Source organism: Lathyrus oleraceus, chromosome 5 (genome assembly GCF_024323335.1).
Source record: "Lathyrus oleraceus cultivar Zhongwan6 chromosome 5, CAAS_Psat_ZW6_1.0, whole genome shotgun sequence".
Taxonomy (NCBI): domain Eukaryota; kingdom Viridiplantae; phylum Streptophyta; class Magnoliopsida; order Fabales; family Fabaceae; genus Lathyrus; species Lathyrus oleraceus.
The window spans coordinates 296,515,297-296,539,256 of NC_066583.1; the positions used below are offsets into that span (position 1 = coordinate 296,515,297).

General features: G+C 37.2%; 1 protein-coding gene across 2 annotated transcripts; it reads right to left on the reverse strand.

Moving 5' to 3' along the window:
• Positions 1-3,834: 3,834 nt before the first annotated feature.
• On the reverse strand, positions 3,835-12,754 carry LOC127084078 (uncharacterized). 2 transcript variants are annotated; one of them, XM_051024467.1, is made up of 16 exons: positions 12,326-12,754; positions 12,048-12,179; positions 11,614-11,781; positions 11,207-11,476; positions 10,950-11,044; positions 9,827-9,911; positions 9,516-9,743; positions 8,732-8,791; positions 8,333-8,412; positions 7,405-7,724; positions 7,224-7,315; positions 6,993-7,122; positions 5,120-6,270; positions 4,733-5,028; positions 4,412-4,579; positions 3,835-4,311 (listed from the first exon to the last, which is right to left on the reverse strand). In XM_051024467.1, the coding sequence occupies exons 1-16, from the start codon at positions 12,563-12,565 to the stop codon at positions 4,176-4,178; spliced, it is 3,651 nt and encodes a 1,216-aa protein (XP_050880424.1). In that variant the 5' UTR covers positions 12,566-12,754; the 3' UTR covers positions 3,835-4,175. The 2 variants fall into 2 exon arrangements, with proteins under 2 accessions (XP_050880424.1, XP_050880425.1); XM_051024468.1 differs by lacking the exons at positions 12,048-12,179; positions 12,326-12,754 and having other exon boundaries at positions 11,207-11,497; positions 11,614-11,757.
• Positions 12,755-23,960: the final 11,206 nt, after the last annotated feature.

A 23,960-nucleotide genomic window follows, 5' to 3' on the forward strand; every position in this document is an offset into this window, starting at 1 on the left:
AGAGAGAGAGTATTAGGTCATCATGTAATTTTATTAAATATATATTTTTAATGACTTTTAATAAATTATATTTAAGTTTTATGAAGAAATAAGAAAAAAATATGAAGAATTGAAAGAACAAAGAGAAAAAATGAAAATGAGAAGAAATTATAAAGAAAAGAGTATTTTCAGCATAATTTATATCATAATTTTTGTCTAATAATTTAATAAATTCTAAGCAAAGATTTGTGTATTCAGTTATAATTCCTAGTAGTACGAGTAGTTAAGTTTTTATATGGTTAGGGCTTGTTAGATGAACTTGTATGAATCAGTTGGATCATATGTTTGCGTTTTTACTCTTTGGATTTTTGATTAATTTAGTATTATTATTCAATAACTTTTATGTTCATTGCTTTATATGTGTTGACAAATTCATATTTCAAACTCATAACTCATATTGTTTACTGACCATAACCATATGAATCGGATCTAAAGTAATTGATAAACTTAATAATTTATTAGGAATAAGAGATTATAAGTTGTGACTTGGGGTTTAGCGTTCTTAAATTTGTTTACTTCAACTATTCAGCTAACCTAAGGAACTAAGGAGTTGTAGTCTAGAATAATGAGTTATACACCAATGAATTGGGTATAATGACTAAGTTAAATTGTCGTAATCGTTGTCTAATATTGTGGGCATAGTCCTCTAGTATCTGATTATGAATGTGTAATTCCTCCATGGCGGCATGCATCTCTGTCAGGGTGTCGACATCACCGTTAATGTTGGTAGCTTCTGGTGTTAGAGACGGAGCTCTCCTATTGACCATGGTTGAAGGTGGCTAGGTGTATGAATGGAATGTAACAGTGATTAGGGTGAATGGTGATGAAGAAGGTGTGACCCCGGTTAGTTTTATCGGGGCCTCGTAGTGGGCATCACTATACTAGGGTTCAGATATCTCTGACTTCGTCTTTCTAAAGGCAGGTGTCACTTGTTGTTACCCTGAAAGCCCCACTAGTCCAGGTTGATGCACCTATTGTCGATGGTGTCGTTCCTAAGGAATTTGGAGAAGGCCCCTATGAAACTTCACTACTGCATATGTATGCAAACCATGCTGCTAGGCACGTGTGGATGATGAATTAAAATTTATCTGTATTTATTCTTTGAAACATATGTTTTATAATATTCAAATTTTTTACAACGATGTATTTTTTGCAGCACCGTGGTGCTTTAAAATGCATCAACCATGGTAGGAAGATTGTGAGGCTGCAACAACCTGAGAAGCAATGGTTTCATGATGCCATGCAGCTATCTGAACTATGACATTTATGCTTGATTGATCATACTATTATTAATCATGGTATGTTGTCAGCTTTCGTTGAGATATGACCTTTAGGGGCGTCATATTTTCATCTTCTGCATGGTGAGATGTACATCACACTGGATAATGTGTCACCCCCATTACATCTTCCAATCAAGGGAAGATTTTTATACCACTTCATATTTGGGAGTTGACTCTGAGGATGCCCTAAAGGAGTTAGAAGACACTAAAATGTGTTATATTAAATTTGCATTCCTAGAGAACCTTTATGTACATCCCTTGGTTGGGGAAGTGGATTTCGATGGTGATGATTCATAGGTTATGCATCATAGAGCAAGTGCATTGAGTCCATACCTCAAGTACTTGGTTGACACATCCATCTTTGTGAACAAAATTGTTTATTAAATTTATGTGATTTACCTTCGATACTTCATTGACTTCGACTGCATTCATGAGTACAACTGGGAGCCGCTTGTTTGGTTTACCTGCACTCGAAGTTAGTGAGGATTGTATTTGGAATATCAGATAGATGATAACAAGTTGCATGTTGTTTAAGGTAATATATTTGCACATTTCCTATTATTGTACCATTTTCATAACACTTGTACTACGTCATTACTAATATTTCAGTTGTACCCTTTTCAGGCATGGATACTCCAGCAGTTTCCACACATCTTAGGTTCGTCATATGTTGATGACTACATTAAGAATCAACCATGTGCTTGTGCACTCATCCAACTCAAAGGGATTCAGGCGATCGAGCCCTTTAGAGTGTTTCTTGATTGCACTACAGTAGATTATATAAGCTACACATTGTATAACGAACCTTGTCAGACGCGACACTTGAATGGCATAGCTTTCTATTCTAGATGGTTGGCTTGTGGGTCACACCTGATGTATCCACATCTTCCTGAGCAATTCATGTATCAATTCGGGTATCTACAGATTGTTCCAAGAGACACCTTTGTGTATGTTTCTTCCACTATGGTTTGCAGAGATGTATATGTGTCATATGATATATCATGATTTATATACTCACTAGTACCATATGAAGCACGAAATGTGCTAGCACCTCAACAATGGAGTAGTGTATTCGACTACATCCAATGGCATTTCATAGTATCACATCCTTACAAGACACCAGATGTTCGAAGATCAACCAAGGTGAGCTCGTCAGGAGATATTAGAGGAGCGGGTTATGGCAGCTCATGTTGTTGATGTGTTACCTGCATGTCGTAGTATATAGGTCATTGTGCGAGCATGTATATCTGAGTCACACGCGATATTGCAGTATAGGAGGCAAAGAAGGAACATGAGAGTCAGATATACCCAATAGTATTTAATAGTATTTGTATTATGAATTATGGATAGTATTATAGTTTGTAATTTGTCATATCGATAATATTGTGAATTTTGGAGTGATTTTAATATATGACATTTTAATCTTATTACATTAATGTATGGTTTAAATGATAACAAATTTATTATGATAGTATAGATGGTCTATTACATTTGTATACTTAGAGCATTTGTATACTTAGAGTATCTCCGATGGAGGTTGCTTAATGCATGTGGATTTATAAGTCTTCATGCTTAATATTTTTTACCATAAGTACATGTGACATTCTCATTGCTTTAATTTTTGTGTAAGTTGTTTCATGAAATAATACAAAAAATGTGTTGTTTATCATTAAATAATATTAATCTTAATAATTGATGGGGTCAAATATCAATTAATTAGGTTAGATATAGATTGCTTATTAAAATTATCATTTGAGTAAAATTGGTTTAGATTGCTTAAATGATATGACAATTGGTGTCACACAATAATAGCTCAAGCAATCAAAAATTATTTCTCTCATTAGAGATGCTCTTATAACATCAATGTATTTTTCTAAAAATATCAAATTATATTGTCTAAAAGATAATTACGGAAGTATATTTTTGTATATTATTTTTAAAATCATCTCCAAACTCATTTATAATAAATTAAGAGTGTAAAAATGGATGGAGTATGAAATGACATGCTCAAAAATACACTTCCAAAAATTTGAGGGACAATTTTGGATTTTTATGGAGCAGCTCTTCACTAGGTGAAAAGAGCAAACCCCCTATATTATGTACATTCGTATGGGTTTTTTTTATCACGAGACAGGCTAACTGTCTTGCTTATTCCTTAACAGCCTCAAATTTGTATGTTTGTCACCAGTCACTACACTTGAGTATAGTCCAGGTATATCCTTGACCATATTAATGAACTGAGATGTATACACTGATCCTTATAGTAAAATTGTTTGATTTTTAAGACTCCCCAAGCAAATTGCAAGGTACCCTGGTAACTGTAAAACGTAGCTCACAGAACAATCTTTATGAAAAAATTTCTCCTACAGATTATGAATCTCACAAGAAAAAAACACTTCCCATTTCAATTTTCTAATTTATTACAATTCTAACGAATAATGCATGTTATTAACAAATACAGTTTTGCAACTCAATCACTTGTAAGATGTTATTTTGTACTGTATGAAGCAGCCAATAACAAATCGTCCATACATAGATAATACTAATTTAAACTTTACAAAAAAATGACTAGTAAATTATTTTTAAGAACGGAGCAATTCCTACTTGTAACTTCTATCAACCACTGTTCTAGTTTTAGTTTACAACTTCAGCCTAAAGACAGTCATCATTTGCAAAAACATAAGACATGGACTTTTAACAGCCTGAGGTGTGTGACAACCAGCCTTGCTTCCCACATTCCAGTGCATAGCATTTCACCATACTGTGTTTATTCATAGGGGTGTTCTTGTAGTTTGCTTAAAGGAACCAATTACCAATATATCAGAGAACTGATAGCTGTATTACTAAACCTATAAGCTACAATGGTGTACTTTCCACGTTAGTTGTATGTTGTGAAGAAATCTTTTTGTACAGATCACTATTACTGACCAACGTTATAGCTTCAGGAGACAACATTGTACATCTGCTCAAATAATGTTGAAACCCCTGCGACCTGAATTTAAACATCAAGTGATTGAGCAACTATTTAAGGATATCTGGTTAACTTGTTGCAATCAAAAGGCGGTAAACAACTGAACTTGCAGCACACTTACCTTCCTCTTCTCTTCTTTTCAACACATTGTGAAACACGGACTGCTTCTGACCTTGAAATTTGGCGCATTGAAGATAAATATTCATAGAAGATATCACCTTTCAGTGCTAAGGATATTCTTGCAGGAACAATGGATTGGACAGCCTCAAACAGAGATGCTTTATTTTCACTGTATTACAAGTTCCCAAAATAAGGGTTTGACATTAACATGTGGCAGAAAACAATAAAAATAAAAGAAACAGTAAAAAATACTATCATAAAGTGTCATAACTCAGATGAAATTGTGTATTTAACCTTCGTAAAATAAAGTAAGGCTATATACCTCTTCTTCACATTACTTATGGGGTTGTTCAACTCTAATTCCTTCCCAGTATAAATAACTGTGTTTTTGGCAAGATCCTGTCTGGATAATTTCCCCAATGCCATTGTATTAGTTGTGGAAGCCAACATCTCAGAAGTTAAATCAATCATGTCCGCACAACCAAACTTTGATCCAACATCTGTTATAAGTTTAACATAAGAACAAAACCCATGTACAGTAACTGTGGACATCATTGTTTCGTCATTATAACTAGTTGTAGCTTCATTAGAAACAAAGCTCCGGGGCTCCGAAATATCCTGCAAATTCATGAATTGTTATAATTTAGTGAAGGACGTCAAAAGATAGAAAATTTTCACAATTTTCATTTCAACTATAAAAAGCACTTACGTGTTTATGTTGGTAATTGTGAAACAAATCAGCTTCTGAAATTAGATTGCTCAACCCACTAGCAAGTTTAACAACTTGAGAAGCCCCTGGCTGTTCTGAGATAGTATGCTGTCTTAAATCCATTTGTCGGAGTTTCTTCCATAAATTTTGTACCATATCTGTCTCCAATAATGGACTGGACTCAACTAATGTTGACTTTAATTTGAAATCCACACGACTGCACTCATCCATCACCTTGATAATTGTAGTTTCCATATTTTCATCTATAAAATCTTGTAGAGCCTCTTTTGGAGAAGAATCTGGAATTTCAGCATCCATCATATCTGAATTGTGTGATAATTTTGTTAAGCGCCTCCGAGCACTTAAAGTGAACGGTTTCAACTCGTTATTCATAGAAACTTCTAGACACTGACCAGAAGACACTGCTCCAGACATTGTATCTGGTCCACTTTCAATAGCAGTTTCAGGAACAAACGATGATTCTGGTACACAGGATACATCAAATGATTTAGATGTCTCATTTATGCATGTAACATCAGCTGTTTTTGAATATTCATTACGTTCCTCATCTGAATCCTCCAATTCAGAACAAACCAGTTTACGAAAAGATGTGTTGGGGCAGTTTTCATTCAACTGAATGTCAGAGGTACATTCATTATTTCCTTTGATGGAATGTCTCTTGTTAGCTTCGTCCTCTGTGTCTTGAGGATATCGGTTATTTGAATCCTCCTCCTCAGAATCAGAGGACATTACTACAAGTTTCCTTCGACCATTTTGCAGATAGGATGCTTCAGGGGACCCAGAAGCATTGGGAAACTCAGAGATAGCTTTGTATTGAATTTCAAGCTCGTCATAATCTGTTACAGACCCATTTCTCTTAATCATCTCCACCTTCTTCGCTTTTATATAATCAGTCTCCATATACTGCTCATCTGAATCATTTTGGCCTTCATTTATGTGAAGAAGCTCTTCTTCATCTAACCCTTGCATACTGCAATTCTCTTCCATTATATTTACTGATTTGACAAATTCATTCTCAATTAGTTCGGATATCTCTGAAGGGAAATCCCATGGCATTATCTTTGGTAGTATCCGATGACCACCCTCAAGATCAAATGGAAGTGAGACATATCCTGTCTGTGCTTTTAGATCTGTACCAGAAGGGGGCATTCATAAGGTTTCCTAAGCCATTAAAGTGGTAATACTATAATGTGAATTGTGTATAATAATATATTTTGAAATTAATTCCCTAAGCACAAACATCATAAAAAAATAATAGAGTCAACTCTGATTGCATCTTATCTTAGGTGAAAAAGTCCTCATCTTAAATTGGAGTCTAAACTGAGTGTAAAAGGGAGAGCGAGTAAAGGAGAAAACATATTTACCAGAAAATTTATGGAGTAAACAGTGCTGATACCTAACAGTGTATTATATATTAATACTATGACTAAAAAATTACTTGACATTTTCCTGAAGTCTTTACACTACATAAAGCAATGTGGAAACCAAAAATCAACATGGGAGGGAAGGGGGAATTCATGCTGATTCAAAAACTAATTCTTATCATGGAAATATGAAGGAAGACAAATCACCAACAAGCAATTTACTTGAAAAATAAACAAATTATGGTTCAATGAACTTTGCTGGTTTCCCCATAGTTTTACTTATCATAATTGCATAATTTTATTCATATTACCCCTAAAATGTGGCTAGTATCACCTTAAAATTCTAAGATAGCCAATAAATACATACAAATAAAAAAAATCTTGATGTGTACATGCTATGGGTTACTGCTAAAATGAATTAACAATAGCTGGTCTTAATTGAATATCAATAAACAAGTGTCTGACAACGAGAATTATATGTGAGGCACCTTTACTAAATATTATACTCTGCAACCAGAACTGAAGATGCATAATGGTCTTCCGGATGTCTCCGCCACAGGACTGTATAAACTTCTCCAGTAGAAGAGGATGGATGGGGGCTCCTTCTCCCAGACAAACCTGTAGTTCATTGATATAATATATAACATTAATATAAACTGGGTCAACAATTTTCTTTATTGCTTTTGAGGGAGGAAGGAGGAAAGTTCCAGTGCACATACAGAGTACAAATGACAAAGCAACTCTTTTGGCGTTGGCAATGAGAACGAAACATGAAGCCTATCAAAATTATCTGGAAGGCCAGGATTATCACCTATACAACAATGCATTTTTCATAAATATGAATAACTGATAAATGCTATATCTTAAGCAAAAATACATTATTCTAACTAGTAATCTTACTATTGCTGGTCAATATAATTGGACCCCTTGCTGTCTCGGCAATCTGCTGTATGGCGGCAATACATCCACGATCTTCAGGAAAGAGTATGTCCACATCCTCAACCAGAATCAAAGTTTGGACTTTATCACATGCGACAGCGTCATTCTTGCCAAGTAACTTTTGGGATGTTTTAAGTGGGCTATGAGCTTCATCATCAGATAACGGTATTGGTTCAACTACTCCATCATTCACCTCATCCACAGCTTTATCATTAATCAAAGCAGGAGCTGGGGGGAAATTTGTAGTTATCTTCTGTGAACTCAAAGTATGTTCTGATAACCTGAATATTAACATTGAGTAAGATATATTATCACGGAATAGATTCACAGAAATGCTTATAATGAGTACCTTGGTTCTACTAAAAATTAGATTGAATCATGGTACACGGCAATTTAATTATAAGACCTAATTATGAGTGCAATACTCTCATTTTCCATAAACCTGCTATTTCATTTTCCTATATCTCAGTGAAGATTGAAGGATGGAGAACCTTCCCAGACCCAAATCAAAAGCTTATAAGTTATAACTTAAGACATCTAAGAACTACAACACTATTTCTTCATAAGATTGGAAATGCCGTCTATTTCTAAAGCTTAAACTGTTAGGTGGAAATTCATAAATGGTTTCCACATTATATCTCTCACTTGCTCCCATAAGGGTCCTTCAAACTTGGTGTGGTGCATAGGCCCAACCAGAAATTCAACATTTTTATTCGAAAAATGGGAGTGATAAGGATCAAGCCATCACTTGATCATAGAGGTTCTAATGTCATGTTTGAACTAACTAGCACTAAAGCTTAAGCTATTACATTGAAACGCATGGAGTTTTTATATTATATATCACTAACATGAAGTTCTCAACAAACATAGACAGCACAGATTAACAAACCTTTTGAACCCATGTGAACCAAGGGCATCTCCAAAATACTGCTTTACAACAGTCCCATTTCTACAATCTGATGCATTGAGCTGTGGAAGCAACAAATGATAGACTCCATTATATTTGGTTATATTCATGGTTAAAAGGACAGACAAATGAAAATTTTCAATGTTTTTTTAACTATAAAAAATAGCAAACTTCCAGACTACCATTCTTCGCATTGGGCAGCAAAGGATAATCTTAAAACCAATGTTCAAATTCATAATGCATCCGACCAAATCCAAATCTTGCTAAAAAATATGTTTGATCTTCAGCGGTGCATTCGAAAAATCGTTGTGGTTATTTACAATGTGTATCAGTTATGGCATAAATTAAATAGTAAAATATATTAATAATAACCAGTCATACCTCTAATATGTCAAAGCCTTGCTCTTGGGCACAAGCATAGACTGCTGCGGACTTGCCACTCTGTAAAATGATAGAGCTGTGCCTTAAGTACCAATAAGAGTAAGAAGTGTTTATACTGAAAAACATTTATTCTAGCAACTGGTAGATAACGATAAACTACGAACAGGGTGACGGCCAAATAAACTCGAAGGGGGGAAGGGTCATTAACAAGTAAGGACCCTTACACAAAGTATAGATGGTACAAAGTGTACATGTAGATTTGCTACCTAGGATTCAATAATAGAAATTCAAGAATATTGGCTCTGTATTCATTATTGACGTGGTTGTGTAACAAGGGCACGAGAGACCAGATCTAATGTTTTTTCATGGCCTTTGAGTGAAAAATGCAATGATAGCTAGTCTCTATTTGTTACTCATTCCCCATAACACATGCAATTCTTAAATTATATTGGTATAACTCAAATAGCTCAGTGTTATATGATTATATTTCTTTCCACTATGTTGGTTTGATCTTTTGCATGCTACTTCCTCATGGGTTTACCCTTTTCAATTGGGCAATAGCTTCTATCTTGATTTGACAGAAATATTTAATTGAAGGCTCTGGAATCTCAAGATCTGGTTCTTTTCATGTAACTATGCCCATATTTTAATATTGATTTCAGAAAGTGGCAATTATACTGCTGAACAATAGTTGCCTAGAATAGATGCATAACTGATGAGCATAGGAAGCAATTCATGTAATGAAGTGCATGCCACATTTTTGACAAAGTAAATTTCAACATACCCCTGTTGGTCCTGTAATTAAAAGAACATTCTGCAGTGAATCCTCTTCATTCATATCTTCTGAATCATAGTCACTGTCAGAACACATATAATCATCATCATCATCATCATCATCTTGCATGACCCTTGTATCCCTCTTACATGTCTCCTTCCTGGGTTTGTAACGTCTTTCATGCCACTGATGTAGCCAGTCACTCAAGAAATTCACAGCTTCGTCATTACCACATACCTGCAAAAAAATTCATGAAACACAGTGTAATTTAGGATCATGAAAATTCAAAAAAATACAAGACTGGAATTAAAAAAACTGACCTCAACGGCTTTAGTTGGCTTGTATTTGTATGCCCATAAGCTGCCTTCTGGTTTATCCTCACAACCAACATAGTATGACCTCAGACTGCAATACAGAAAACATTGAAACTCCACTATCAGGGGGAAAATATCATTGTCAAAAACAGCTTGCTGAACTAAAAATGAAGCCATACTCATTAGAAAACAACAGAGTACAAATATCATATCTTTAAAGATGAGTAAATTTCACTTCTGAACCCTGAACTAGCCATGGAAACCAAGTACACAAGACAATGCTTAAGTAGGCTAAGAGAGAGTAAAGAAAGTAAAGATAGCAGAGATAAAATGCTGTCATCGGGAAATGCTGATTATTAAGATATCAGCACCAAAAATCATCCACAGCCGCTCTGCTTTAACACAAGAGAATCACGAGTAGACCAATGAATAATGGCATAAATTTTTGCTAGACGTTAAGAGTCACACAATTGTGAGTCAAAAACTGTCTACTGGCTACAATGGTAGTGAAAAAATGAATGAACTGAAGGACCAAAATCATTGCAACACTTTCTAGTTTTTCAAAATCATTCCAATCTCTTGAGTGAATTTTAAGGACCTACCATTAGTGCTACAGGGTTGATTTCAGCATAAATTAAAGTAAGACTTGGGAACTTTCCTACTGTGTCATAAATTTATGATAAAAGATTTATGACAAGACAGTAGCAATTTGGGATCTATATGGAACGAGCATTATACTTATTCTGTAAGATTAAGGCAGCTATAATTAATAAAATGCTTCGCTGAACTAACAAGTAAAAGAGATAAAAGTGAAAAATGAACAAGTTTAGTAAAGAGATTGTAATAAACATTAGCAAAGAACATTAATGATCATAAGCATTTTCTAAGAACTTCTGGGAATTTAATGATTTAAACATCCATCTTTTCACTATATCATAATCATTTACAAAGAACTTCCGCGTATTTCACTCGGATTATAAGGTTAAAGAGAAAACTTAAACAGAGGGTTTACCCTACCTATAAGAATTAGCAAATATGTGAAATAAATGAAGGCATAATTACAACAGTTAAATGTACAGAGATCATATTGCTGTGATTATATTGTTGCCTGATTCTGGCATACATTTACCTTTCTTGGAGAAATCTACTAGACGGCTCAGTACATGACTTTCTAAAATAGCCAGCTAGCACAGAAAAGGTATCAGATTCATCCACCTCCAAGTCCTGAACAATTTTCGGTCAACAGTCAGCAAATAAAGAAAGGTGACTTAGATGAGACCATGAGAGTATGTATTGACCCTACAAACTAGCTTCCACTACATGCCACATTTATGTATAGGAGGCATTATTTCATTTAAAAAAATAAAATTGAACAAATCATATTACCACTTTGGCATTTTTTGGCATCTGAGCACTTTTTGTTTGCTCCTCTTGTAAAGTTAAGTTTGATAATGATGTTTCTTGCAGATTTTCTGGACACGGAGAATGATAACTTGAAGCCGCCAATGGATGTAAAGTACTAAGAAGTTTATCAAAATTTAAGCATTCAACAGAACCCTCGTAAACAGATAAATTTGAACTTTCTAATCCACCATTCACATGGGTGGAATTTCTCAAAAATGTCCAGTTTCTCCAGTCTAGGGATGAGGTATCATCCTGCATTAACGAATTTTACACCTGAATGAAAAAATGTGATATTATAGAATTCAAAACCCAGTGACCAATTACATATTACCTTCTTTTGATCGCATCAAAGCAAAGCAAACAGGAAATACAAGCCACAAGTACCATACCTTGATATTTTCAAATACATGAATAGGACCACAGGTAATCTTTTCATCACCACTCTTAGCTTTGTATAGATCACTTCCTGATTCAGACAGCTCCTGAACTTTCTTCCCCGCTTTACAGGATGAAAAAAATGGATGAACTTGCCGGCCGGCAAACAACCTTGAATTTTCCTGATCAAAAAGCAAAAGAAACAAGTACAAGAGAGTCAGTTACTGTTAGGTCACGGCTAAGTTGGAAGAGAAGTATCAAACCAAAGATACACTAATGAAAGTTCCAGGCTCAAGTCTTCACCAAACTACAATTACATCAAATACAGGTTTACCATATTTTTTCCAAACGACGCAATTCAAATCATAAAATTCATTTGAGAACCCTAGTCCTAAAGGCAGCTGTGTATTTAACAAACACCAATAATGCAGAATTGATCCAAACTAACCTCAGCTGACAACTTTGCCTCTAACCGCAAATCAGGCTTAGGTTTATCAACTTTATCGAAATCAGACAAAACATTCAGCGAAGTAGACCCTATAATTCCATTAGCTGATGCATTTTTCTTTGGTGTGGCACTCTGTATTAGCACGCAGAGAAAAATTAGATTCAAATGAAACACTGTATGAATTCAGAGTCTTAACTTCTAAGTGGCATATCACACCGATGGAATTTTCAATTGAACTGCATAATATAGAAATAAAATGACGAAAGAGGATCACCGACCTTGGAACCTTTATTTGTGGGAGTGGCTTTTCCTTTGGACTTTCTCTTCCTGCGATTCTTCGTGTCGCAGTAATCCTCGTCTTGTTCGTCACAACTGTCGCCATTTTCCTCTGGTTTATTGCTGGGCTCTGCTGGTTTGTGAGGGAAGAGAGTTGATTGGACCAACCTCCGGCGGACATTGCGGGTCATCGGTCTGGGGGTATTGTCTGAGGGACTGAGTTCCGTGACGGGATCGGCCATTGCGTAGTAGAACTGAAATTGTTCGATTTGTCGGTTAGGGTTTTGGAATTTGGGGGTAATGTGGAGGGAGAAAAGACGAGAGTGATTAGGACTTGAATTTTAGCGTGAGAAAAAATTGGAGGGAGTTCGGCGTTGTTCCCGCCATATGCTAATGTTGTATGATTAAAAGTTTATTTTTAACAAGCTGTGATTGAAAAAGATTAAAGTGGAAATATACTTCTCATGTATTTAAAAGTAAGAAAATGTTAAACAAGTGCTCTGAGTTAGAATTCACCTTTCGTATTATCTTTAAAATGAGAGCTATTTTGGGGAAAAAAATTTAAATAATCTAATATAGATGTCAGTTGCATTGGCGCATCCAATGAAAATATTATTCATTAACGCCACATGCAATGGCGCATTCTTGGTCATGGCGTTGTTAGGAATGGCGCATGCATGTGTAGGCATCACATGTAATGGCGCATGCATAGTCCATTCTATGTGTGCGCCAATGCATGTGGGCATCACGTTGTTATTGTGTTTGTTCTCCTTATCATGTGAAATGAATATTGTTTTTAATCTAAAGCAAAAGAGTTACAATAAAAATTATGTTGTTGTGTTTGGTCCAACATTGGGACAGTTTGTACGATTATGCCCGGATTGGCGACATGAACTACATAATTTAACTATTTTATTCGTCGTATCCATTTCGGTTCGAATACGGGTGCTGTTTGGGCGGCCATTTTTCTTTCTTTATATTATTTCATTATGTCAAAGAATGCCCCCTTGATTCATGCGTTTTTACCAATGGCGCGTGTTCACAAACATCACATGCAAAATAAACTTTCACGTGAATGCAACTTACCATCAACCTTACATTTAACTTACATTCACATCTATAGATATTGATGTTTTTCAGCCTTTATGCAACACTCAACTTATCTGTAACACTCGATATTTCTGCAACACTCAACCTATCTGCAACAAAATGTACCTATTGATCATGGGTGATGAACATGGAGGAACAATCGACAATATTGTGACATTTGTATGTTATTACTTATTCTTATTTCCTAACAAAATATTTCTATTGTTTATTACTTATTCTTACTTATTTTTTAATTATCTTTTGTCATAACTCAAAGAGATTTCGATATCGTGTACATGAATATGTACCACACGATCCTCTGGTAGAACCATATCTACGAGGATGCGATTTTGGTAATCTACTCAACATAGTCTCATACTCAGTTGACTACAGATTTATTTTTGCTTTGTTAGAAAGATGGAAACTCGAGATCCACACATTTCACCTTCATATCGGTGAGTGTACCGTCACACTTGAGGACGTCTACATATTGTTAGGTATATCTATCGATGGTAAGGCCGTAAATGGTAGAGTTAACCAAGATAACTCTATATGCAATGAATTGTTGGTGCCCCTTTGTGTGAAGACACAACTATGGGACAGACTTCGGGTTAACCTAGGGGTCAAGGTATTAATTTAAAATATCTTAAACAGTATTATTCAAGTATAACATTAAATAAAGAATCTACTGAGTATGAAAACATAATTAATGCTCGTTGTTATATTATGATTCTATTTGGTAATTTTTTATTTTCTAAAAGTACTGGTAATACGGTAAATATTATATATTTGTCGTTGTTACGAAACATAAATAAAGTAGGCACATATAGTCGAGGTTCAGCTGTTTTGTCTCATCTATATAGTTCGTTGTATAAAAATGCCAAAAAAAAATACTTATACGTTTTATTCTTGCGCTTATTTGCTACAAACATGAGGTTGGTCAAGAATGTCGTCACTCGCTCCGGTCAACGAGAAGCCATTCACATTCCCCTACACAATAGAATAAGTTTATCTTAAATCTTCTAATTTGTTAGATTTTATACTACAATTGACTGTAACTGATATATTTCAATCTTTTCGATCTAGGTGGTCAATTAAGGGGATGAACTACAACAGGTGTCTCAAACACGTTGTAGTAGTCTATCACAATCTTTTAGACCATATTGGACTAGACGATGTATTACTACTAAGTAACTCTACTTTTGATTTTAAAAAATTATCCAATTACATATCATTTAATCATGTCAAATTCTTATACAGTTTATCTGGAGGTCGTATCTGAGTCTTGATCATCAAGTTAACCGTGATGATGATGATGCAGTTTAGACAGTAAAAACATCAATCATTCGGTTCACTAATGTGGAGATGCGCCAGAGTGCCCGTGTAAAACTGCAGTTCGGCATGCAATAATAAATTCCATAATCTCCAACGTGCTTGAGAGATTGACATCAATAAAGAGTCGATGGCCAATTGGATTATTCCGATTGGAGAGACTTCACAAAAGAGATGTGTCGTCATTGGAGAAATTGACGATAGCATATCTTAAACGAACCAATCATACATGGTGTTAGACCAACTCAACATTATATGGCATGGTTTAGGTCGGTTACAATGTCACAGCTTGTGTCTGAGCCAAGGTATTTGATTGATCCACGCCAACGAGCTTCGTCATCAAACGTCCAATAACAAATCCCCGCCCAATGTCAACCCACACAAACCTAACAATCAACCTCACAGCATCACCCTATAATATACACCCAACCACCAAATACCCAACCACCAAATACCCAACCTCGCAACCAATTCATGTCACACACCCAAACTCAAAACCAGGAACCGAACCCTAACCACCAACAACCATACGCAGCCACCACATTTGTCTATAGCCCGAATGATTTATAGGATTCAACTTCATGCCATCATAACCCCCCATTTATGAACACCCAAACATCTCATCGCCACAACACTCAACCATTGTTTGACTTTATTACATCACAAGAAACATTGCTTCGTTTCCAAAACGATCCAATGTTCCAATTCAGGCAACCATACCATCCATAAACAACCCAACCACAACGACCCAACTACGAAAACATGGGCATCGAACTCAATTACGGAAGCGTCGTTGGCGGCAACACCCCTAGCTATTAGGGAGAAATGATGGCAAATTTATCAAATATCGTTGAACCTTCCACCGGACCTTTACACTAGTCACTATTGCATCATGTTAGAACTCAAATACCTCAAACACCTCAGAGAAATCGTGGGAGACCTCGAAGGTAGACTAACGCATTAGGATATGGAACAGAGGGGGTGTTTCGATCAGGCGAATCATTAATTTTCTTGTCAATTGTTTTGTATTTTAACTTTATATCATAATATTAATAATTATTTTCATTTACCTATTTATTTTATTTATTTATAAGTATAACATATAAAAATTTATGTATATATATATATATATATATAGAGAGAGAGAGAGAGAGAGAGAGAGAGACACAGAGAGAGAGCATGCGCCACATGTAATGACTCGTACACTTGATATATATATAGTAAGTATGTGTCAATTGCATTGGTTTCACTGCATGCATGTTGTCATACGGTGAACTGACTTCGTGTGTTTTTGCTTTGGAAAGCAAATGTCGCGGATAGCAAGAGTCGCCACCGACTTTTCTTTTATCCCATAAGGAAAGTTGGAAAAGAACAGGAAACACCTTAATTAGATTTTGGGTTCGGGAGGTACATTATATAAAGGGAAGGTGTTAGCACCCTTTGTATCCATGGTTATCCATGGGCTCTTAATTGCTGGATCACTTATGTTTGTCTGAAAAAGTGTTTGTGAATTGCTTAAAAAATGTTTTGAAAAGAGAGTTTAACTTTGTAATGATTCTTGTACGAATGTATACAAAGTGTTTATCTCGTTTAATTTTGAAAGCGGTTTAGAAAAATATAACTTGGCAATGATTCTAGTACGAATGTATACCAAGTGGTGATTTTCTAGTATTCGCAAAGTGTGAGGTATGAAAAATGTTTTAGGTTGTGAGTCAGCAATTAAGAGTTATACCTACCCAAGGTCTTTATGGGCATTTCCTATCCTTATGAGGGTAAAATTGTCCTTACTATTGAGAAGTAAGTAGTTTTATCCTTTGGATGTAAAAGGGACATCGTAGGGTCATCGATTGGTCATTGAAGGCAACATTTGTAAGGATACCTTAGCATTCGAAGGGACGATCATCATTTAACCGTAGGCTACAACGACGGGTCATCGAGGGACAAAAATCATATATTCGCAGGCAACATCCGAGGGACTATGATTTATCTTATAGGGACATGATGATTTAACCGAAGGGTCTTTGCTAAGTGCATCCCCACATTCGCGGGACATGACCGTAATACCGTAATACCGTAAGGCAACAAAGAGAGGTCCAAGATCACATATTCAAAGGCAATATTTTATAATCAATTAGGTAATTAGGATGAATCTCCACATTATAATCAATTAGGTAATTAGGATGAATCTCCACAAGGGTATCCCACAAATAAAGTGGAATACCTAGCAAGCTACCCTTTCCGGGAGTATGTGAGCCCTTACAAAATTCAGCAAAACAGGTCAGAATACCAAATGGGGTGCAATCAAGAGTTGCACCAAACAAAGGAATCACAACAGTAATAGTGTCAGGTAAACAATGCATGGTTGTAATAAAACATGTCAGATGAGCAAAGATCAAAACAGCAAAAAATCAGCGACTGTCATGTTCGTTGCTGCCTCGCCTGGCGAAGGCTTAGCGAGCACTCGCTACATGTTCGCTTAGCGATGTGCTAGCGAACGGCTGCGGGTTCTGGGTTTGATGACAACACGATTTCAGAAACTCCAAACCCTATGGCATCCATTACAGCAATTACATGGTTAAACATTCAAGATATTATTTTTGCACATTCATATATACTTAAACCCACATGCAAAGCCTAAGATACGTTTAGAAATTTAATCATAATGTCACATGTAAATTGGGAACATAAAACGGTAGTGGTAATGCAAACCTGTTTGCAATTGGATTGCAACGTTGAATTGGCAGATCACTCTTAGGGTTGGTGTCGGATTGAGCTGGGCGGAGGTAACCTTTGTGCCGATGAGTTGCCTTCAGGGTTTCCTTTAGGGTTGCTCTAAATTCTCTAGGTTAGCCTCCAGGGTTTGCTATGCCTTCTGTTAGGGTTTCTGTCCGTCTGCCTCTGTCTGTCCCCTTTTCTGAATGAGGTCTTGGTATTTATAATAGTTTTTTTTTTACCTGATGGGCTCAGAATGAAGCCCAAAATTTCTGGTACTCGCAAGTTCGCTAGGCGAAGGATTTTGCTCGCCTAGCGAGCAAGCCATTTTAAGTCATTTTTTGGATTTGGCCACATGTGTGCTGGGTCTTTGTTCCTTTAAGATCAATGTCTTGAAAAATGAGTTGGAGTGCCTTGAAAAATGTCTCACACGGTTAACGGGCAAATTTTGGGGTATGACAGCTGCCCCTGTTCAATATTCTTGAACCGAGAGAGTTAGAATGGTATGTACGCCATTCGTGGTCTGGAGGTGGAAGATTATTGAACACTTAGAATGCCCCTAAAATTTGCACTTGTTCAAAGTTAGTCTTGATGGAGATGGGCTTAAAGATGCCATCCAGAAGGTATAATGATGAGGGCTTCAGAGTGTGTCGTACGTTAGATCGTCTCTGAGTAGCAGAATGAGCCATCCGTTAGGCTGGCGACCTCACTGGGGAGAAAAGATCAGAATGGGTCATACGCTGCTGGGGATAACAGGTCAGAATGGATCATCCGCCAGATCATATCTGAGTTGCAGAATGAGCTGTACGTTAGATCGTATCTGAGTTGCAGAATGAGTCGTACGTTAGGCGGTATCTGACAAAAAGTAGTCGTACGCTAGACTACACCTCGGAATGTACCGTACGCTAGGTAGTATCTGAGGAAAGAAGATCAGAATGGATCGTACGCTAGATCATATCTGAGTTGCAGAATGAGCCGTACGTTAGGCGGTATCTGACAGAAAGTAGTCGTACGCTAGACTACACCTCGGGATGTACCGTACGCTAGGTAGTATCTGAGGAAAGAAGATCAGAATGGATCGTACGCTAGATCGTATCTGAGTTGCAGAATGAGCCGTACGTTGGGCTGTATCTGACAAAAAGTAGTCGTACGCTAGACTACACCTCGGGATGTACCGTACGCTAGGTAGTATCTTAGGGGATGAATATCCAAATGGGTCGTACGTTAGACCGTATTGGCACAGTTGAAGGAATCATATGTTGTATTTGCAATAAATTTCTGGGATGGGCTTAAAGATGCCACCATTAGGAGGATATCAGAGTGCTTATCAGAATGAATATACATATGGATTATATCTGAAAGATGCATCTGAATCTCAAATGTAACCAATGAGGGTGTCCGTCTGGATGAACCTTTGTTTTGATTAGATCGGGAGGATAATTAACCTGGAAAAAAGTTAGCCTCATGCCATGTCACGATGCATGAGATGTTTTATGCTTTTAAAAATAAATGCGAACATTGTATGCATGCGTATGATGCGAAATGATGCATGAATGAATTATGCGTCTGAAAATTTTGCCAGGGGAAAATAAATCCCCATATTCTGATTGGAGATGTTTGTATTGATGACCCTTTCTTAGCTGGGGATATCTGATTTCTGTCTGATGGTAGAAGCATTCAACAGAACCTGGCTGGGGATAAAAGAGATGACTAGTCTATCTAGTAGTGCCAATTTCTTATGGGGATAACTGGTTTTGCTGGGGAATAGGATTAGCAACCGGACTCATCGGAAAGCATGGTTAGACTTTACCCTTGATCCTAAAGTCTTTTAGTACTTGCTATTTCTATTTTATGCCCGTATTTTCGGTAAACATTAGTCATGTTCAAATGCATACATTAATTCAAATTAAATCAATGGACGTTTATGCAAACAAAACAGAGAAAGTAAAACAAAAGCATCTTTTTGGAAATAAAATTGTATTGATTTGGAAAGAGAGCCTATAAACAGGCAATTTGAGTACAAGGAGACAGAAATCCTAGTAAGAGGAAATTGTCGAGGAAGCAAAGAAAAAGCTATGAAGAAAAATTCCTATTGATTTTAATTCCACTACTGTCATTATGTCTTTAAGCCTCTCATCTCCTGTTGTCGGATAGAAGTGATTGGCTTGTTTAGTCCCTTTGACTTGGGTGAAGCTGACTGAGAACGGGACATAGTCATACGCTTTAATCCCTAATTTTTGCCTGGACCGCCTTTTCAGGTTTTCAGTCCACCGGGATACCCTTTTTTGCCCAAGCCTCCTTTTCAGGTTTCCGACTTGCCGGGTGTACATTTTTATATGTTTATCCCTAATTTTTGCCTGAACCCTTTTGGTTCGCCGGGATGCCCTTACTTTTGCCTAGATACGTCGACCTAGCGGGTCTCTTTTATGCGTAGTATTTTTTAACTATGTTTGCGTTCACGGGATGTGGGAAGTCTTCGCCATCCATTGTAGCAAGTATCATGGCTCCACCGGAGAATACCTTCTTAACTACAAATGACCCTTCGTATGTATGAGTCCATTTGCCTCTAGAATCACCTTGTGGTAGAATGATACGCTTTATTACCAAGTCGCCAATTTGATATACCTGTCTCTTGACTTTTTTATTAAACGCTTGGGTCATGCGCTTCTGATATATCTGCCCATGACAAACAGCCGCAAGTCTCTTTTCATCAATCAAATTTATCTGATCGAGTCGAGTCTGAATCCATTCATCTTCATCTAAGCCTGCATCTCTCATAATTCTTAGAGAGGGAATCTGAACTTCCACTGGTAAAATAGCTTTCATTCCGTAGACTAAAGAGAAAGGAGTTGCCCCTATCGAAGTGCGCACTGAAGTGCGATAACCATGAAGAGCAAAGGGTAACATCTCATGCCAGTCTTTGTATGTTACTGTCATCTTTTGTATGATCTTCTTAATATTCTTATTAGCAGCTTCTACGGTGCCATTCATCTTTGGCCGGTACGGAGAAGAGTTATGGTGTTTTATTTTGAACTGCGTGCAGAGTTCAGTAATCATCTTGTTGTTCAAATTAGTACCATTATCAGTGATAACTCTTTCAGGAGAGAGCAGGTTTCCATTTTAGAAATCAATAAAGTGGTATGATTCAACACATACTGTCTTAGTCGGCGAGCAGCCCAAGCCAAAGCACAACAAGTTTTCTCGAGCAGTGAGTATCTTGTTTCACAGTCGGTAAACTTTTGCTAAGGTAGTATATGGCATGCTCTTTTCGACCAGACTCGTCATGTTGCCCCAACACACACCCCATTGAATTTTCTAACATGGTCAACTACATGATTAGAGGTTTTCCTTCAACTGGTGGCATCAGAATTGGAGGTTCTTGGAGACACTTCTTGATTTTGTCAAAAGCTTCTTGACGTTCATCATTCCATACTATCTCTTGATTTTTTTTCCAGTAATTTGAAGATGGGTTTGCAAGTAGCAGTCAAATGGGAGATAAATCGAGCAATGTAATTCAAGCGCCCCCAAGAAGCCTCTGACTTCTTTCTTGTCCACTCTAGTACCCAGATCTACAGTTTCAATTGATTCCTCATGCGGCTGTATAATCTTTTCTTCTTGCAGTAACAGTCTGGCAAGCTCTCCAGGTACTTCACAATCTTCCTCGCTTCCATCCTCGTCTTGGTAGATCGGATTTTCAAAGTCATAATGAATAGTAGCGGGATTATTATCAACAGGATCCAGAGTGGATATGGATCTGTTATTTGTTACGTGAGTGTGTGTAAGAAAACATAGCTTGTTTGAAAGATGACAGGAAAGATAAAGAGCGCAATATTTGAATGCAAAAAAGGTCCATTGATTTATTGAATGTGAATATGCTTATGAAAATGAAAAAACCCTTAACAAAATTTAATACATTAAAATAAGCAATAACAATTACTCCTGACTAAAGGAAATCGGGATAGTGTCTTCAGCTTTCCAATTGTCGAGTCTGTCACCAATTGTTGGGAAAATCCAACTATCCAAGTCACAATCGTTATCAGCATCTTCTACAGCATTAACAGTCTTGTCATGATTAGGCAAAGGAGCAGTGATGACATTAAGAGTCTCCGGAGGATCAAAATCAATCTCTCCAGCATCGATCATATCCTGAATCTTATTCTTCAACAACCAACAATCGTTTGTATCATGCCCCGGGCTATCGGAGTGATATGCACACCTGGAATTGGGATTATAACGAGGAGAAGTAGTGTTGAGATTTGCAGGAGGGTCTCTAAGGGTAATTAAATTTGCTTTTAGCATACCCTGCAGTGCTTGTGCTAAAGTCATATTGATCTTCGTAAACTGTCTTCTCGGCCTGTCTTGTCTGTGTTGGAAGTTTTGAGATGGCGGTGCTGCAATGTAACTGCTCCAATAGTATGGTCACGATTTTTCTTGTTATGACCCCTTTGACCGTACACAGCATTTGATTCATTCTTCCCCTGATAGGACCTTTTGGTGCTTGCAGAGGTAGCCACCTGTATCTTTCCACTTCGAATGCCACTTTCAACATGTTCACCTGTTAATATAAGTTCAGTGAAACCCGATGAGGAACTTCCCAATAGATGGATGTAGAATGGGTCATTCAGTGTACTCATGAACATGTCCACTAATTCTCGATCAGTCATGGGGGTTTGACTCTGCCAGCCAAATCTCTCCATTTTTGAGCATATTCTTTGAAGCTTTCTTTAGAGCCCATAGTCATATTCTGCAACTGTAGCCGAGTAGGCGCTAATTCAGAATTATACTGGTAATGCTTGTAGAAAGTTGTCGCTAAATCAGTCCAGGTGTGGATGTTAGAGCTCTCGAGCTGATAATACCACTCCAACTGTGTGCCAGACAGACACTCTTGGAAGAAATGGATCCATAGTTTCCTATCAGTGGTATACGGCTGAATCTTTCTCACATAAGCTCTCAGATGCATCTGAGGACAAGACGCACCATCATACTTAGTGAAAGCGGGGACCTTGAATTTGCGGGGAATGACCACATCAGAGACCAAAGCTAAGCTTTCGAAATCTAGACCGGGCGCCTTCTGACCCTCCATAGCTAGCATGTGTTCTTCCAGCAACTTATACTTATCATCTTTTGGAGAGTACTGTTCATTCTCATAATCTTCATCGTCGTCCTCAGGGTTGAAGGGATCAACATTCTCCTCTTCCGAATCATTTTCTGTCTCCTCTTCTTGATCCTTCGGAATTCTAATCTTGACTCCTGCGGCCTGTCCTTTAAGCCTTCTTCCCGGGTTAATGTAACTCACAGATTTCTTGTCTTTTTTCTTCTCGAGCAAGAGGGCCTTCAACTCCTCCTGCCCCTTGGATAAGTTCAAGATCATCTCCTGGAATTGAGCATTTTGAGCCTGAAGATCTTTGACAGTTTGTTCGAGAGTCATCTTTCTGTTTGCAATGAAAACCGTGAGAATACTGATCCTTTTAGAGTACCTGTTATGCAATGTTATGTTATGCTATGCAATGTATGAAATGTTTTCAAGGACTTTTGGATTTTAACTTTGCGTAAACCACCAAAAGAGGGAAACTTTTATTAATAATTTCTTTAATCAATGTTCATTACAAAAAGAATAATAAAAATACAATGAAAGCTCAAGTCTCCCAGGGCCGGCTTCTTTTTGGGCGAAGATATGCATTGAGTCTTCGTTCCTCATTAAGCTGGCTGGTAAGTTCTAACACTTTCTTCCTTTCAGCACAGAATTGAGCTTCAAAATTATCCCTTTCCTCTCTCAACTGGATCCAGGATTTCTTCAATTCTTCAACACTGGTAGGCATATCTGGATAAGGAATGATCTGAGGGGCACCTTCTTCAACTTCTGGTTCGACAATCAGAGGTCCGATTGCAAGATACGACATGGTAAGCTCACGAGCTCTGGCGCGTACCCATCTGAGATAAGGTTCCATAGGTATAAAGTTTTTCTGTCCTAAAGTACTTCTTTTCACCATGCCCCAAGCTCGTACAAATCTTTGACGGAGACCTTGGGAATCGTTGTCATAGTCAAACACAGTGCCTTGGATAATTATTTCATGTGGACCCTCTCTTCGAGCATAACCAAACTGACGTAGGGCTAAAGCTGGGTTATAAGTAATACCTCCCCTTATCCCCAAGAGTGGTACGTTAGAGAATTCTCCACAACGGTCAATGATGATAACATTTTCTTTGAGATGAGGACACCAACGGATGTCTGAATGGGAGAGCGATATTATCCTTTGAGACCATTTCAAATTCTGCTCGTTCTTCAAGACTGATTGAGGAAGGTGCGAAATAAACCACCTAGATAATAAAGGTACGCAACACATGAGAGTCCCTTGCCTTTTCATAGTACGAGTGTGAAGGGAATGCAAAATGTCTCAAAGCAAGGTAGGCACAGGGTTATGAGTGAGAAATATCTTAATAGCATTCATGTCTATGAATTGATCCGGGTTAGGAAATAGCACCAAACCATAGATTAGTAGTGCT